General features: G+C 34.2%; 1 protein-coding gene across 6 annotated transcripts in view; it reads right to left on the bottom strand.

Annotated features, from left to right (window-relative positions):
• The window catches only part of SHOC2 (SHOC2 leucine rich repeat scaffold protein), a 93,654-nt gene that overhangs the window by 26,019 nt on the left and 48,027 nt on the right, over positions 1–19,608 (bottom strand). For all 6 annotated transcript variants that reach the window (XM_054521814.2, XM_054521817.2, XM_054521815.2 and 3 more), the window contains 1 exon segment: positions 865–1,002. In XM_054521814.2, coding sequence (XP_054377789.2) covers positions 865–1,002 — 138 coding nt within the window.

Genomic DNA, 19,608 nt, shown 5'->3' with positions numbered 1-19,608 from the left:
GCGTGGTGGCGGACGCCTGTAGTCCCAGCTACTCAGGGGCTGAAGCAGGAGAATCGCATGAACCCAGGAGGCGGAGGCTGCAGTGAGCCGAGATCACGCCACTGCACTCCAGCCTGAGAGGCAGAGTGAAACTGTGTCTCAAAAAAAATAAAAATTAAAAAATTAAAATACTAAATATTCATGACTGGAATTATGTAAATTAAGTGGGGATGTAATTTTTCTAAATAAACATTATAGTATCTTTATACCACATTAATAACTAAAAAGGCATCAGAATTTTTAAAATTCACTTTACTGGTATAAATTTATGGGCAATCGGAAAAATAAGACTACATAAACACAGAACATATCACAGCTCAGTTCAATTTTCTGCAATTTGGCTAAGTCTCTAAAACATTTTGAACTTCAAGTCATCTCCTCGCTTATCCCCTTAGTATTACAGATAAACAAACTTTAAAGTATATTGGCCATGTTTAAAAAACTAAACAGCAATGGTTTTATTTTTCAGTATGGAATACTTTAGCAAAGAAAGGACCACACCCAGTATAATAACATGCAACTCAGAAATAAGCAGAAATAGAAAAAGCCACCCATTTTGCAATTCAAACTATGACAGAATATATATATATGTAACTCAATATTCTCTCTCTTTTATAATCCCATTGGGCTCATTTCCTAAAACCTATTTTCTTTGCCAAGAAAAGGAAATGAAAAATGATTTTAAAGTATTATCTTAAAAGTTTTACAACTTTGGTAATTGTTAATTTTACTCCTGAATTTTCATTACCAAATGGATCAAAAATAGTCCTATTAATATCCAGTTAGCTATTAACAGCTATCAATATCTTCTTTCTCCTTTCATACCTATAGTATCTGGGAGGTCTAGCAGTTCATTGTGCTGCAAGTCAAGGTTGGTTATCTGCGTACAGTTTCCAATCTCCTTTGGAAGGTGTTCAAGTTGATTGTGAGCTACATCCAGCGTAATGAGGTTACATAATTCACCTGTAAATTGACCAACATAAAAATTCAATAAGCATTATTAAAGAACATACTAGATAATACTTCTAAGCAAGAAAATAAATTTATAATTTCTGAACACAAACAACTAGAAACATAACCCTATTAGATAGGCAACTTTTATTTTAAAATTTTAAATCATTTAGTGAACATACTTGCATTGCAAGAATAAAAACTTCTTTTTTCTGTATCACAATTTTTTTTTTCTCAAAAACTAAGTCAACCACAAATCTGAAACCATTACTTCAAGATGACATCTGATAAAATTAAAATGTTGTTTCTGAATGATTACTTTTCCAAACTCTTTAAGTAACCAATTCAGCCACAAATGTTTACATATATTCCAAAATTTGAAGTACTGATTTTGTTAACCAAATTCAGCACAATAATATCAGATACACCTTGAGTTCAGTTTGAGGGTCATAATCTACCTCAAGACATGGAAATAAATGGAAATGGAAAAGTGATTTTAAAATATTATCTTAAAAGTTTTACAACTTTGATAATTGTGAATTTTAATCTTGAATTTTCATTACCAAAATGGATCAAGATAGTCTTCTTAATATCCAGTTAGCTATTAATAGCTATCAGTATCTTCTTTTTCCTCTCACACCTATAGTATCTAAGAGGTCTAGCAGTTCACTGTGTTGCCAAAGCTGATGAATCTGTGTACTGTTTTCAGTCTCCTTTGGAAGGTGTTCAAGTTGATTGTGAGCTACATCTAGCTTTCAAATATGAAATCTCATATATGCTTTCAAATATGCATGTGTTCTGATGTTATATAAATGCATAAATTGACATTTATAAATAAAAATTGCTTCTCAATTTATTAGGACTCTAAAAGAACAGAAAATAAGGTATATTTCTCCCTTTCCATTCTGGTTGAAAGCTCTGTATTGACAATTTAAATTACTTGTAGTGTTATTGAGCTTTAAAAAACCTTTTCATTTTTAATTGGTCTTGTCAAGATTTTTCTATTTATTATTATTTTTTAAGGCAGAGGTTGGAGATACAGAAAAGCACAAACTATAGAACTCTGAAGAATGGATGTGGAACACATTTTTAAGCTATACATAATAAACAAAAGAAAAATCGATGTTAGATTTTATCAAAATTAAAAACTTTAGTGCATCAGAGGATACTATGAAGAGTGAAAAGGCAACCTATATAGTGGGAGAAAATATATGCAAATCGTATATCTCATAATGGATTAATATCCAAATACATAAAGAACTACAATAAAACAAGACCACCACAAAAAACCTCAAAGAAGCCAATTTTAAAATGGGCAATGGACTTCAATAGATATTTCTCTAACGATATACAAGTGGGCAATAAACACATGAAAAGATGCTCAACATCAGTAATCACTAGGGAAATGCAAATCACAACAAGATACCACTTCATACCCATTGGGATGGCTATTATCAAAAAATAGAAAATAACAAGTACTAGTGAGGATGTGGAGAAATTGGAACCTTTGTGCATTGCTGTTGGGAAATGGTACAGTTGCTGTGGAAAACTGTACAGTGGTTCTTCAAAAAATTAAACATAAAATTACCATATAATCCAGCAATTCAACTTCAAGGTATATATCGAAAAGAACTGAAAGCAGGGACACAAACAGGTAACTGTACACCAATGTTCATAGCAGCATTATTCACAATAATCAAAATGTGGAAACAACCCAACTGTCTATTAACGAATGAATAACCAAAATGTGGTATGTATATATAATGGAGTATTATACAGATTTGAATACATTTCTGATAGGTGCTAAACATGGATAAACCTGGAAAACATTATAAACCAAGTGAAATAAGCCACACACAAAAAACAATTTTATGATCCTTGTTATATGAGGTACCTGGAATAGTCAAATTCATAGAGACAGAAAGCAGAACCGTGGTTAGTAGGTGCTGAGGAGAGAGGGGAATGAGGACTTATTGTTCAGCAGGTACAGAGTTTCAGTCTCAGATGATGAAAATGTTCTGGAGATGAATAATGGTAATTGTCGCACAGCAATGTCAATGTGCTTAATGCCAGTGAACTCTACAAGTAAAAATGGCTAAAATGATAAATTATACGTTATGCATATTTTATAATAAAAAAAAAACTTACGGGACATAGCTAAGCCAGTGCTAAGAGGGAAGTTTATAGCACTACATTTTTACATTACAAAAGAGGTAGGATCTCAAATCAGTAATCTAAGTCTCCATCTCAAGAAAATAGAAAAAGATAAAAATAAGTCCAAGCAAGCAAAAGGAAGGTAATAAAAATAAGAGTATAAATCAATAAAAATGAAAACAAGGAAGAGAATAATGTAAATATAAGATAGTTTTTTGGTGGAAAAAAATCAATGTTTACAGCCCTCTGCCATGACTTACAAAGATAAAAAAGGGAGAAGGCACATATTTCAAATATTAGCAATGAAAAAAAGGAATACAGATCCTATGGTGTTTAAAAAGATAAAAAGGACATATTACAAAAATCTTTGTAATTAAAATCATAAATTCAAAAACTTATAAGATATAACCTAATTTTCAAAGCCACAAACTACCAAAACTCAATCAAGATGAAACAGAAAACCTGAATAGTACTATTGCCATTAAATAAATATTTGTAACTAAAAAGTTTTTCAAAAAAGAAATTCTAGGCCCAGATGGCTTCACTGCAGACTTTTACCAAATGCTTAGAAATGAATTAACACTGATTTTATGCAATGTCTTCCAAAAAATAGAGGAAACAATTTCAAACTCATGAGGTATTACCTTGATATTAAAATCAAAGACAGTACAAAAAAGAAAACTATAAATCAATGTCTCTCATGAGATTTCTATGTCAGGAACTTAGACACAAAAATTCTCAACAAAATATTAGAAAACTGAATTCAACAATATAAAAGGGATTATACATCATGACCAAGTATGATTAGGATTAATTCCAGATATGCAAGGTGGGTTTAATATTTGAAAATCAATCAATGTTATTTACCATATCAACAGTCTAAAGAAGTAAGATCATTTGATGATTCATACAAGGAAAACTTTTAACAAATTCAAAATGCATTCATGTTAAAAACGTTACCAATTTAGAAACAGTGGGGAATTACCTCAATTTAGTAAAAAGCTTCTATAAAAACTTACAGCCGACTTCCAGTTTCCAATCTAACATATAAAAAATTTTGAAGTCATCGTTCCTGTCCCCACAAGAAAAAGGCTGAACAAACTGAAGATTATCAACTTTTCTTACATCTTTTTGAGATCTAAGGACAAACCTCTGCCCCAGAACTGGAGAGAAATGTGACACAGAGTCACCAGGAGTAGAAGCCACAGCTGGGAGCTTGGTAGGAACACTTACTGCATTAATTCATTCATTCAGACAAAAAATTATTGCTATGTACATTCTCTTTTTCCAGACACAATACTGGGCACTGAAGAAACAGACTACAATATACTAAATGTTTGTATTCATGAAACTTAAAATTCGTAAATAGACTATAATGTGATTTGAGGGAGGCTAGAGAGAGTCTCTGCTCCAAATAGGTCCTTCACTGCTTGCTTATAAAATTTCACCATTAAAGAGCCATTCTTTTGGATCTTCATGGCCATTCACAAAGTTCTTTATCTTTAAGGTGGTGACCCATTTCACTGACTCATTCATGAAAGAAAAACTTACTGTGCACCTACTAGAGATTCAACAGTGCAGGAAATGAAACAAGTTTCCACCTACATGAAAGATTCAGCAGTGCAGGAAACAAAGCAAGTTTCCATCCATATGAAACTTACACTGTAGTGTGCATGGAGTGGGGAATCATAAAATAAGGAAATAAAGTGTCAGGATGTGATAACTGCTGTAAACAACAATAAGGAAAGGAAGTTGGAACTGACTGCTGGGGGAAGTTGGGGTGAAAAAAAAAAAGCATGTTTGAACTGAGACCCAGGGGATTGGTAGGGAAAATAGGCAATAAGGAGAGGAGGGGAACAAAGTGAGAAATCTAGGGTCTTAAATATCAACCTAAGGAATCTAGACCGTTTTGACCAGATAATAAAGCACAATTTAAAGTTTTGAAGCAAACCATGATAATCAGAGTACTGTTCTAAAAAGTCTGTTTTCTCTAGGTTTGAATGGATGGACTTGAGAAAGAGAAATAAAAAACACAGAGCCTAGGTGGAAGCTACTGCAATTAGCCCACAAGAAATAGTGTGAAGGTCTATACTACATCAATGGCAGTGGAAGTAAGTGAATGAACAACAGGCCTACTATCAGGAGAGACAGAAAAAGTGACAGGACACTTTGGGAGGCCGAGGCGGGCGGATCACGAGGTCAGGAGATCGAGACCATCCTGGCTAACACGATGAAACTCCGTCTCTACTAAAAATACAAAAAATTAGCCGGGCATGGTGGTGGGCGCCTGTAGTCCCAGCTACTCGGGAGGCTGAGGCAGGTGAATGGTATGAACCCGGGAGGCAGAGCTTGCAGTGAGCCGAGACTGCGCCACTGCACTCCAGCCTGGGCGACAGAGTGAGACCGTCTCAAAAAAAAAAAAAAAAAAAAAATGACAGCAATGGTACCATAGAACAACGCTTTTCAGACTACATATGGTGAAGGCCTAGTTCTTTGTCTTTTGCTTTTCCCAACTGGTTGTAGGTGAGTATTTAAAACACAAACTCACACACTTGGATGTCTCAGCAATGTCAAATTGTTATGTAAGATTCTAAATGCTTACTTTCAATTTCTGTTCTTAATTTGGGCAAACTAGTAACAAACAGTTGGTGGCCCAGTACCTGTCTAGTGAGTAGGCTACACCTTGACTAGTATTAGAACAATAACAAAAAAATTCTCTGATCCAAAGATACTGAGCTTGGGTTGATAGAGAAGATAAGATGCAATTATGAAAGAGGAATGGAATCCACAAGGAAGAAAAGTTGAGCTGAAGTTACAGTTTGGTCATGATGAATTTAAAATATCAGTGAAACATCTACGTAAAATATTTAGTGACTAACTACGGGGGAAAAACATGAAGAAAATGTTATCATGGTAGAACATTTTTGTCCTAAGAGAAAGCTGGATTTAACATCTGCAAACATTGAGCTCTGGCTAAGGGTGGTGGAGTCGTGTTGATAATTTAAAACTGTGGATAAAATACTTAAAGGCATACAGGGAGACCAAAGTTAAAACTAGAGGGAATTTAACCCTTAAAAGAAGAGAACTGTAGTAGGCAGACTTCTAAGATAACCCCCAATGGCCCTGCCTCATGAATAATTGTATATATTATATAATTACCCCTCCCCTTGAGTGTGGGCTAAACTTAGTGACTTGCTTCTTACCAACAGAATATGGCAAAGGTGATGGGATGTCATACTTGTGATTCAGTTACAAAAGATTGTGACTTCCATCTTGCTAGCATTTTATTGATTTCTTAGCTTACACGCTTTGATAAGGCAAGCTGCCATGTTGAAAAGACCCATGTGAAAAGGAACTAAGAGCAGTCTCCAGCCAACAGCAAGAAATTGAAGCCCTCTCTCCAGCAACCTGCTAGGAACTAAATCCTAACAAAAACTACATGAGCTGGGATGTGTATCCTCTCCCAGATGAGTCTTCCCAAGCCCTGGCTAACACTATGACTGAAAAACCTTGTGACAGACCCTAAATCAGAAGGTCCAGTTAAGTTGTGCCTGATACCCAAAATAAAGAAACTATAAGATATCAAATGATTATTGTTATAAGAGTTATCTTTTAGAGTAATTTGTTACACAACAATAGATAACTAATACAGCAATCACATGAGATTTACTTTCATAAATGCCTTTTTATAAAGCTTTTACCATGAAGTAACTAAAAAATCTGCAGGTGAAAAGTAAATCTCAAGTCAAAAGCCAGAGTCCTACTGCCTAAGAAGCCAAAGGACAGGGTTCAGGGTTATAAAAGTGACTGGAATTCAAGGTTGGATACGCTGTAAAGGAGGAAATCACAAAGAGCAGAGTCCTAAAATCTTCAAATACACACTCCTCAAATTCTTGCCTGACTCCGAAAATACATGTGGGAGAGGAGACTGCAAGGAGCCCAAGGGGAGAACCACAGCTAGAAGGCTAAAGGAGCTGAGCAGAGATTTCAACAGTTGCCAAATGTGGTCTTTAAGAGTTTGGATTTTCAGTCTTGTCAAGTTGCTGGAGAGTAAGAAAACAAAATTCCAAAAGGGCTATAACATAGGAGAGTAAAGACCACATCTCAAAACTAAGGAATTTACCCTAGGTTAAAGGCTATAACCAAATAGCATCAACCTTAGAAGAGCTAAATCTAAGTCTCTATGGTCAAGGTGACTCAACAGCAATTTAACCGCCTAGCAGAACAAAATGTAATACTTTTCATAGGATAATGGAATCCACAGGAGTTACAGTATTAGCTATTTATACTAGCCAATCAAGAATTACTAGACTGTCTTCTATTTACCACCATGATGCAACTAGAAAATGAACAAAATGGTTTGCAGACTGCAGACAACAGCCATATATGACTGTATTCCCTTGTACCACAGGAAAACAACAGAAGTCCCATGATTGCTCCAGGTTACTGCCTGGAGGCAGGTTCCAGGTCACAGAAAAAGCAGGGAAGGAATATAGAACAAGGGCCAATAGTTACTACTAAGTTAGGGCAAAAGATTTTAGTCTAGGAAAGCCAAGATGGTTAGAATTTGGGAGGCAGAATTGGAGACAGAAGACAGTAGCAAATAGATTTGTGCAATCTGCAAGAAAGTCTTATGCAGTGTTTGCCTAAATTGTTATCTGCATTAGGTACAAACAAACTACCAAAGGCTAGGCAAAGACCTAGCAGCAGCAACCCAAACAATTCCCAGCAGTCACACAAGGTTGTGAATGGTGTGAGTTCCTACCAGCCATAAAAAGACCTCATAATATATAGTTTATCAGGGAGTCATCAAAATTTATTACCTTAGTAGTGGGGCTAAATTAGATGTAGACAAAAGGCTACTAAAACTACCATAACAAAGCTTAAAAGCAAGCCATGAAAGGATTAAACTGACTACAGAAAAATTTAACTGTATGCCAGAACAAAGTCCAGCACTATTAAAAGAATACAATAAAATCCAAGACTCAACAATGTGAAAATGTTATGAAGCTCACATCCAATTAAAAATTACTAGACATGCAGGATGCGTACGTTGGCTCACGCCTGTAATCCCAGCACTTTGGGAGGCTGAGGCGGGCGGATCACCTGAGGTTGGGAGTTTGAGACCAGCCTGACCAACACGGAGAAACCCCATCTCTACTAAAAACACAAAATTAGCCGGGCGTGGTGGCGCATGCTTGTAATCTCAGCTACTCGGGAGGCAGAAGAATCGCTTGAACCCAGAAGGCAGAGATTGCGGTGGGCTGAGATCACACCATTGCACTCCAGCCTGGGCAACAAGAGCAAAACTCTGTCTCAAAAAAAAATTACCAGACATGCAAAGAAGCAGGAAAATATGACCCACAACCAGGAGAAAAATCATTCTGTAGCAACAAAAAAATAAAAGAGGAAACTGTAAGACAAGGACAGTGAAAAAGCTGTTCAACAATGAGCTCTATATGTTCAAGGTAAAAGAAAACTTGAATAAAAATGACACCCAATGGAATGTACAGAGGTGAGAAATAAAATACCTGGTATGAAAACTTGATTGCATAGAACAGTAGATTTAGACACTGAAGAAGAAATGATGTACAGCAACAACAAAAAAATAGCAATAGAACTATCTAAAATATACATGGACACACATGGACAAACAGAGCATCAATGACCTAAAACGTAAAGTCTAATATACATGTAATAAGAGACTCAGATAACAGAAAAAAAAAATGACCAAGAAAGGGAAAAGTTACAAGAAATAACGGCCAAAATTTTTCTAATTTTGATGAAAACCATAAACCCACAGATCCAAGAGGCTTATACACTCCAAGATCAGAATAATAGCAGACTTCTTGTCAAAAACTAGGCAAGCTATAAGAAAATGCAGAGGTGTCTCTAAAATACTGAGGGGGAAAAAAAAGGAAACTTTCAAACTAGCATTGCTATATTAGGAAAAACAGCTTTCAAAAATGAAGGCAGCAAGGTGTGGTGGCTCACACCCTTAATCCCAACATTCTGGGAGGCTGAGGTGGGTGGATTGCTTGAGCCCAGGAGTTTGAAGACCACTCTGGGCAATACGGTAAGACCCTGCCTCTACAAAAGATACAAAAACTAGCTGGGTGTGGTGCACACACCTGTAGTCCCAGCTACTCGGGAGGCTGAGGAGGAAGGATCACTAGAGCCCAGGAGGTCGAGGCTGCAGTGAGCCATAATCACACCACTGCACTCAAGCCTGGGTAACAGAGTGAGACCCTGTCTCAAAAAAAAAAAAAAAAAAAAAAGGCAAAATAAAGATTTTAAAATAAACAAAGCAGAGTGAATTCATTTTGAGCAGACCTGTACTACAATATGTTAACGGACGTTCTTTGGACAAAAGAAAATGATTTGAGGCTGGGTGTGGTAGCTCACACCTGTAATCCCAACAGTTTGAGAGGCCGAGGCGGACGGATCACCTGAGGACAGAATTTGAGACCAGCCTGGCTAACATGGTGAAACCCCGTCTCTACTAAAAATACAAAAATTAGCTGGGTGTGGTAGTGTACACCTGTAATTCCAGCTACTCAGGAGGCTGAAGCAGGAGAATCGCTTGAACCCGTGAGGCAGAGGTTGCAATGAGCCAAGATTGCGCCATTGTACTCCAGCCTTGGCAACAAGAGCAAAACTCCATCTCACAAAAAAAAAAAGAAGAAGAGAAGATCCAGCAACGAGTGCTAAACTTAGTGAGCAAAAGATTAGGGAAAAACAAGGTATCTGCATAGTCTAAAAACATCTCCCAAGATAAATTAAAAATTATATATATTAACTTTAAAGTGGAGAAGCACAGCAGAAGCTGTGGAGAACCTTTAACCAACTGGTCAAGGTCAAAATCACCAGTGATGAGACTTATCAATATGAACTGATATAACTCACTGGAAAAGGCAACACAATCACTACTGTGGCATCCTTGACAAAAAAACCAAACTCAAACTAGTCATGAAAAAAAAAATTAAACAAAGGAAAAATGAGTGATATGCTATAAAACATTTGAGCAGTACTCTGTAAAAGTATCAAAGCCATGAAAGAAAAGGAAAGTCTCTCAGTCTTTGCTTTCAGATTGTCAAAGATCAGAGGATACTATGGATGCATGACTATTAAAAATGTAACATGGGCTGGGCGCAGTGGCTGACACCTGTAATCCCAGCACTTTGGGAGGCCGAGGCAGACAGATCACAAGGTCAGGAGATCGAGACACGGTGAAACCCCGTCTTTACTAAAAACACAAAAAATTAGCCGGGCATAGTCACAGGCCCCTGTAGTCCCAGCTACTGGGGAGGCTGAGGCAGGAGAATGGCGTGAACCCAGGAGGCGGAGCTTGCAGTGAGCCAAGACTGTGCCACTGCACTCCAGCCTGGGCGACAGAGCGAGACTCCATCTCAAAAAAAAAAGTAACATGGGATTCTAGAATGGAAAATGGATATTAGTGGAAAAACTGATGAAATTAACTAAAATTTGTAGTTTAGTTTATTGTACTGTATCACTGTTAATTTCTTGGTTCTGATCACTATACAATGGTTATATAGGATGTTAATTAATATGAAGAAGCTGAGTGAAGGGTATATGGAAATCTTCCAAAATGGTTTTGAAACTTTTCTGTATGTCTAGAATTTGTTCAAAATAAAAAATTTTGAAAAATTGTTTAAAAACATAATTTAAACCTTAAAGCAAAATAGTATCAATGTATTATTATGGGACTTACGATAATGTGAAGAAGTAAAATGTATGACAATAATTGTATGAAGAATGGAAGGAGGGAAATAAAGGTGTTCTGTTGTGAAGTTCTTAGGATATATGCAAAGTAATACAATATTATTTCAATGTAAAACGTGTCAAGTTCTGATAATGTATTGTAAACACTAGAGGAAACACTAAAAAAAACCCCACAAAGATGTGTAACTAATATGCCAAAAGTTGAGATAAATGAAACTTTTATTTAAAAAATACTTAATCCATAAGAAAAGAGAGGAAAGGAAAAAAGGAACAAGTGGCTGTCAGGCAGGATAGAAACACAAGACCTAACTATATGCTGTTTACAAAACCCATTTTAAAAAGATAGAAAAAGGTATACAGTGCAAGCACTGTATGACATTGTTGAACGTAAAACATTATCAACCACCTTGACCTTGCTGATATTTTTACAATCCTCCAAAAAACAGCAGAATATAGTCTTTTCAACTGCATTTAGAACACTTATCAAGACAAGACCTATTTTATAAATCAAAGCAAAAAAAAAAATCTGAAAATCTCTCTCATATATTTGGAAACTGAACAATTAACTTCTTAATAATCCATGGATCAGAGAAGACATAAAAAGGGATATTTAGAAAATATTTTGAATAATGAAAAGATAACCTGCCAAAATTTGTGTGCTGCTAAAAAAGTATTTTGAGGGAAATTTCTAGCTATGAAATAGTTATATAATGAAAGAATAAAGGCCTGAAATCAATCTAAACGACCAACTTAAGAAAACAAAGAAAAGCGTATTAAACCCAAAGTAATAAGGAATTTAAAAATAAAGACCAGAAACAAAGAAAACATAAAAACAAAAGAATTTTTAAAAGATCAATAAAATTGATACACATCAAGCCAAACTTATAAGCAAAGAGAGAAGGCCCAAATTACCAATTTCAAGAATGAAAGGGGAACACCACTATATATATATATATATATATATATATATATATATATATATATATATATATGGAACATTAAAAGCATAACAAAAATGTGAACCTTAAGCCAATAAAATCAACAAATTGTACAAAATACACAAATGCCCTGACAGATCAAACTACAAAATTTCAATAGAGAATAGAAAACCTGAATAACTATGTATCTATTAAATAAACTGAATTTGAAATTCAAAACTTGTCCATACACACAAAAAAAACCCTAGTCCCAGATTGTATGGCTGATAAATTCTACCGAACATGTAAGGAGGAAATAATACTAATTCTGCACAAACCCTTCTAGAATATAAAAGAGGAAGAAACATGTCTCAACTCATTCTATGATATGAGGACAGTATTACCCTGATACCAAACCATGACCAAAATTTTTAAAAAAGAAAATAAAATTACAGATCAGTATCTATGATGAACACAGATAAAAAAAATCCTTAACAAAATTTTAGTAAATTAAATCCAGAAATATATAAAAAAGCCCTTTGAAAATGTACCTAGTAGGCAATCAAAGATTGGTAAATGAGTAATTTAGGTTTGTTTCACGGTTATAAACTTTCCTTTACTCTTATTTGACTCACATTTAGGATTCTTATATTCTAAAATAACTCTTGTTCTTTATAGGGGTATTTTTCAAATATTCAGAGTTTAGCTCTATAAAAATCAGAACAAATCTTATTAAAATACATTCGTAAAACTATATAATTAAAAAGAGTTGGAAATACTTGTCCCACAAGTTTGAACAGATTTAAGAGAGGTCAGCATTTATAACAGAACATTATTTATACTTGTCTTAAAAGCTTAATTATCCCTTTTCATTGCAAAGACGACTTCAGTGGCTCTTCTAAGCAAGTTTTCTGCAACTAAGGGACATGGACAAGTGATAATGTTCCTCTGATTTTGTAACATGCTGTCTTTAGGGTACAATGTCTGCCTCCCTCTCTTTCCCATACCTCAGCCACATGGAAAGTAAACTGTCTCCTTTGATCCTATCAAGTCCTTCTAAAACAGTTCAAGTACTATTTTTCTGTGCTCCTTTTTTTATTTCTCCTGAGACAGGGTCTCTGCCACCCAGGCTGGACTACAGTGGCGAGATCACAGCTCACTGCAGCCTCAACCTACTGGACTCAGGTGACTCTCCCACCTCAACCTCATGAGTAGCTGGGACTGTGGGTGTGTGCCAGCATGCCCAGCTAATTTTTTGTAGAGACAGGGTTTTGCCATGTTGCCCAGGCTGTTTTCAAACTCCTGGGCTCAAGTAATCCACCTGCCTTGGCCTCCCAAAGTGCTATTCTGTGTTCTTTTTTTGCCTCCTTTAGCAATAATAACTCTCTGGGTTTTTGTTGTTTAGTGAAAAGCATGACAATTTCCTAACAGTAATAAGTAGAGTTCATTTGTAGGTTTCTAATGTTTCTTGCTGGTTCCCAGTCAAAAGGAGTTATTTATTAACAACTATGAATTCCCTTTACTGATTTATCATTCCTGCTAAAGTAAGTTACTTATTAGCATTTGTACAAACATTCAAATGAGATTATTAAATAATGTTACCTGGACCATATAAGCAATTGTATCACTCCTGGCAGTCCTGACAGAATTTCAAGAATTTTAGTGATCACAAGTTACAATTTTAGTTAATACTGAAAATATTACTGAAATATTATAATGCTGTACTAAAATAAAATGTCTAATACTAAATAAAATCTTGAAAATACTATAGTTTTTATATATTATAAAGTTATAGTAATAATACCATAATACTATAATACTAAAATATAAAATAAAAATAGGTTAATAGTACTGAGCTTTATTAAATTTCCTTCAAGCCACATTTATTGAAAGCCTACCACTTAACGTCTAAAAAATTCACAGAAAAATTACATAATAGGAATTAAACTAAATCTCTAAGGTCAACTTTTTGAAAAAGTTGCTGACTCTGTTCAATATGCTTTTATATATAGATATTAATTATATACACATGTATGTGGCAGTTATATGTACGTCATTTGACTTATGATAAAATATAACACCTCCATATTGCACAATAGTAAGAAACTGATTTTGTTTTCAATAAATGTTACTGAGTCAAATAGGTAATTTTTAAAATGCTGATTCTTAAATGTAAATTTAAGGAGGTGAAAAAGCTCTATGATGAAAACTGTAAAACAATGAAAGAAATTCAAAGGGACCAAAAAATGGAAAGACATTCCATGCTCATGAATTAAAAGGATTAATATTATTACAATATCCATACTACCCAAAGTGATCTACAGATTCAATGCAATCTCTATCAAAATGCCAATGATATTCTTAAAAAAAAAAAAAATCCTAAAGTTCATGTGGAACCATAGAAGACTCTAAATAGCCAAAGCAATACTGGGCAAAAAGGACAAAACTTGAGGCATCACACTACCTGACCTCAAAGTATACACAAAGTTATTAGAGTAACCAAAATGCACAGTACTGGCATAAAAACAGACAATAGATCAAATGAATAGACTAGAGAACCCAGAAATAAATCCACATAATTACAGCCAACTGATACTTGATAAAGGAGCCAAGAACATACATTGAAGAAAGGATAGATCCTTCAAGAAATGGTGCTGAGAAAGCTGGATATATATATGCAGAAGAATGAAACTAGACCCCTATCTCTCACTATATACAAAAAACTAACCCAGAATGAATTGAAGACTTAAATGTCAAGAACCAAAAATATAAAACTACTACAAGAAACATAGGGGAAACACTTCAACACAATGGTCTGGGCAAAGATTTTATGGGTAAAACCTCAAACCCAAGCAAAAATAGACAAATGGAATTATTTCAAACTAAAAACTTCTGCAGAGCAAAGGAAACAAGACTGAAGAGACAACCTGCAAAATGAAAGTATATGCAAACTACTCATCTGACAATAGATTAATATACAAGAACTCAACAGCAAAACAATAATCATCATTATGTGATTTAAAAATGGGCAAACAATCTAAATATACATTTCTCAAGACATACAAATGGCCAAAAGGTATATGAAAAAATGCTCAACATCACTAATCATCAGGGGAATGAAAATCAAAAGTACAATGAGACGGTATCTCAACCCTATTGGAATGGCTATCATCAAAATGACAAAAAAAAAAAAAATCATCATCACAACAACAACAACAAAAATAGATACTGGTGAGAATGCAGAAAAAGAAGAACTCTTATACACTGTTGGTGGGTGTACCATAAATTGGTACAGCCACTATGGAAAACAGTATGAAGGTTACTCAAAAAACTAAACAAAAACCTACCACATGACCAAATAATCTGACTACTGGGTATATATCCAAAGGAAAGGAAATCAGTATATCAAAGAGACACCTTCACCCTCTTATTTATTACAACACTATTCACAACAGTCAAGATATGGAATCAACCTCTAACAGATGAAGAAAGAAAATGTGGTATATATACACAATGAAATGCTATTTGGCCAAAAAAAGAATAAAATTCTGTCATTCACAGCAACATGAATGAGCCTGAAGGACATTATGTTAAGTGAAATGAGCCAGGCACAGAAATATAAATACTGCATGTTCTCTCATGCTAAAAAAGTTGATCTCAAAGAAGTAGCAAGTAGAATAGTGGTTACTAGAGGCTGAGAAGGGTGGCGGGGGTTGGGGAGCAGCGGGATAGGGAGAGGCTGGTTAATGGACACAAAACTACAGCTAGATAGGAGGAATTCTATCTGTTCTAAATTCTACTGTTCTGTAACACTGTCGGGTGACTTTAGCAAACAATTTATTGTATATTTTCAAATAGCTAGTAGGGAGGATTTTGAATGTGTCCAGTGAAAAGCAATGATAAATGTTTGAGGTGATAGATGTGCTAATTACCATGATTTGATTATCACACTTTGTATACATGTATGGAAACATCACACTGTAAACCACAAATAGGTACAATTATTATTTCTCATTATTATTTCTCATACATATGAATGCTGTGAGAATTGCTTTGTAAATGAAGAAAATGGTATGGGTTCTCAAAAAGTATATACTTTAATATATTAGATAATTTTCCTAAGCAAAAAAGGTTATTTTGACAACTAGACCCACATGAAATTGTATACTACATAAATATGTAGCATTTTATTGAACCTACAATGTAGGTAAAACACATTTTTAAAAATACTCCAACTTCTGTTTTTATAAAGAACAATAAATAAGGGAAACTTTAAAGAAAGAGAAGAAATCCTAAACCCACAATTCAGAGAGAAAAGAAATCACAGGAATATTAGCAAAATACAAAATGAAGTTTATATCTGGTTTCAATGAGCAACGATTTCCTTCCCAGAAAAATAAAATCCTTTAAAACTTCACTGTCTAGAGTTGCCTGAATAAATAGATTTCATTATACAAACTGTCTATCTGGTGGCCCCTGCTCTAATCCACTCATAAACAGAGAATATACAAAAGCACATCTTTAACAGGAAACTCAAAGGAGCCAATCAGTTGGGAAAGGAGGTAAAAAAAAGTGCTTATTTCCTGTTTTCCCTTTAAAAACATGGGATCTTGACTGTCTTTGCACAGAGTGAAGAGTCTTTTTCAAGATTAGAAATGGAGAAAGAAGGAATGACAGGAAGAATGGAACACTGATCTATAAAAGAAAGCAATGACTAAGGTTTCAATTTGTCTACTTAACCCAAAAAGAAGGGACATTTACTTTATTTGTCTATGCCTTAACATACAAAAGGAGAAAAGTAAATGAACATTACCAAATGAAAAGTTTTCTTAGCTACTTTCTGATATATTATCTCTGGCTCTGAACAGTCTGTTCCAGTATCTTTTTACTGTTTTCTGCCAATCTTTACCCATGTGAATATGTATCACTGGTATCAAATCACATTACATTAATAAAAAAGTCATTAATGCTTAAAAGGATAAATGTTCTAATTTTAATATTTTTTTCCTATCAAGGCAACAGCATAGCCCAACCTTGTGTAGTGGTTAAATTCCAATTATATTATTTAAACTAAATAGTAGGCTCTATTTCGAAAAGTCCTAATTTTAAAAAAATTATTTTTATTTTTTAGAGATAGGGTCTAGCTCTGTTGCTCAGGCTGAAGTGCAGCGGCGCAATCATAGCTGACTGCCCAGCCAACTCCTGGGCTCAAGGATCCTCCTGCCTCAGTCTTCCCAGTAGTTGGGATTTGAGGTGTAAGTCACAGTGCCCAGCTAAAAACTTATATTCCTCAAATATACTGCTGAATACAAACTGGATGGCATGATTTAAAGTGACATATTTATTCAAACAATGAAGAAGAATAAGCATCTAATATAATATAAATTTAATATATATTTATAAATAATGTAGTTCATTATAATATGCATAAATGAAAGTTTAACAAAATTATAATCAGCATATATTTTGAATTAAAAATTCCCTGTTAGGGGTTTCTGCAGTAAGTCAAATTATATTAAAGGTGTTTAACACTTTAAAAAATGTCAAATTTCCATTTTACTTGATGATTGAGCACAGGTCTTATTTTATAAACATTCTCCAAGGAGCTCAGAACTTCTTTTAAATTAAAAACCCATTAAAGCAAGATCTACATCACAGAAAATAACTATTTCTGTCTTTCCGTTATAATAAAAGATAGCTCTCAAGAATTAAAAACAAATATATAGTGATCAGGAAACTGCAAATCAAAACTACAATAAGATACCAATTCACACCATAGAATGGTTATAATAAGACAGATAATAACAAGGATACTGAGGAGGTAGAGAAATTGGAACCCTCAAACACTGCTGGTAGGAATGTAAAATGTTGCAGTCCCTTTGGAAAACAGTCTAGTAGTCCCTCAAAAAGGTTAGACATAGAGTTACCATATGACTTAACAATTCTACTAGGTATATACTCAAGAGAAGTGAAAACAAATGTCCACACAAAAACTTGTACACAAATACAGAAACTATACTCATAACAGTCAGAAAGCACAAACAACCCAAATGTCTAACAACTGATAAATGGATAAATAAAATGTGGTATACTCATATAATGAAATATTATTCAGCAATAAAAAGGAATGAAGTACTGACACATGCTACAACCTTGATGAGACTTGAAAATATTATGCAAATTAAAAGAAACCTGTCATAAGAGACCACATATTATATGATTCTATTTATAGGAAACATCCAGAAAACACTAATCTATAGAGACAGAAAGTAAGATTAGTGTTTGCCTAGGGTTAATGAGTTAGGAGAAATTAGGAGTGATTGCTTAAGGGTTCAGAGTTTCTTTTGGAGGTATTGAAAATGTTCTAACATTATCTCTGATGGCTACATAAATCTGAATATTCTAAAAACCACTGAATTGTTTATTTTTAATGTGTAAATTGTATGGTATGTGAATTATATTATAATTAAACTGTTAAACCCAATCCTCCCCCGCGATCTTGTGCAATGGCTTTCAAGTGCAGTTGCACATAAAATAACAGAGGCTGCTCTTTAAAAGTACAGACCCTGGACCTACCAGAGAATCAAAATCTATGGGGGTGGTACCCACTTTTCTAGACTGTGGGGAGAGTACAGTGGAAACAACCAAGACTTACATTTCAAATTCTGACTCTGCCAACCTAGAAGCATGATCTTCAGTAAATTACCTAATTTTTCTACAGTGTCAGTTCCTTCTTCAGTAGCATGGGGAAAATACCTATTTCACTGGGTTACTGTAAGGATATAAGATAATGTATTTAAAGTATACACGGACAGAACAATGTATAGTATTATGATTCATGTGCTCAAACAACAGCCATTCTTATCATTATGATGTTATTTTTACTAACCTTTATTTTCTTGTTCCCTATAAAGAAACAGATGACCCAGACTTCTAAGTTAAAGAAGAACTTAACTTCTTTAAGTTTGTTTGCCCCAGATCCATGTATCTAAGTTAAACTTTATAAATCATAATTCCTTATGAAAAACATTAAATTACACTTTTAAAAAGCAGTTTACTTTCTGATGCCCTGCTTAGAATGAAATAAGCAACATTTATGATATTACCATTTTTACAGAAGTACAGCAATTACAAAAACACAAACTTCAGTAATGTCACTAATGATGGGAAGGAGCCCATTAACAAATTCAATGGCTGTTTTTAAAATTACAATTTAGGAATAAAGGTCAAAAGATTAGGTAGCCACAAATATAAGCCACATAATTACTTAAAATATGCCAATTTTAAAAGACACATTCACTTTTTAGTAAAAATGCTATCTATATGCTCAAGAACATATATGTATATTCTTAACTCCTAGGTAATTTGATAGCATTGCTATGGAAAAAGTCCTTAGAGACTTGTGAATTAAAGCTAGACTTTTAGGACTGAGAGTAACACATACACAAAACAACAAGAACAAAGACAGGAAATAACTTTTACATTTCTATGTAGAAATTCAGCATTTATTTCTCCAATTGCCTATAATTCTATTCCACAATGAGCCATAACATGCAGGTCAAATTTTGACTAAATATGACACTAAAACAAGTCATTCAACAACCACATTCCTATCTGAAGACATGGAATGGAACATTTTCACCCAGAAATTCCTGGGAATATTTTAATATCTTGTAAGTCATACTCTATAGTACATTACTTGAGAAAACCTATCATAAATTTTCTAAACACATTAAATTAAACCAAAATTTAATTAATATTTGGATTGTCTAATTAAGAGTTAAATGTAACAAGTCATACCTAA

Source organism: Pongo abelii, chromosome 8 (genome assembly GCF_028885655.2).
Source record: "Pongo abelii isolate AG06213 chromosome 8, NHGRI_mPonAbe1-v2.0_pri, whole genome shotgun sequence".
NCBI lineage: Eukaryota > Metazoa > Chordata > Mammalia > Primates > Hominidae > Pongo > Pongo abelii.
This window is presented reverse-complemented; position numbering and strand designations above follow the sequence as displayed.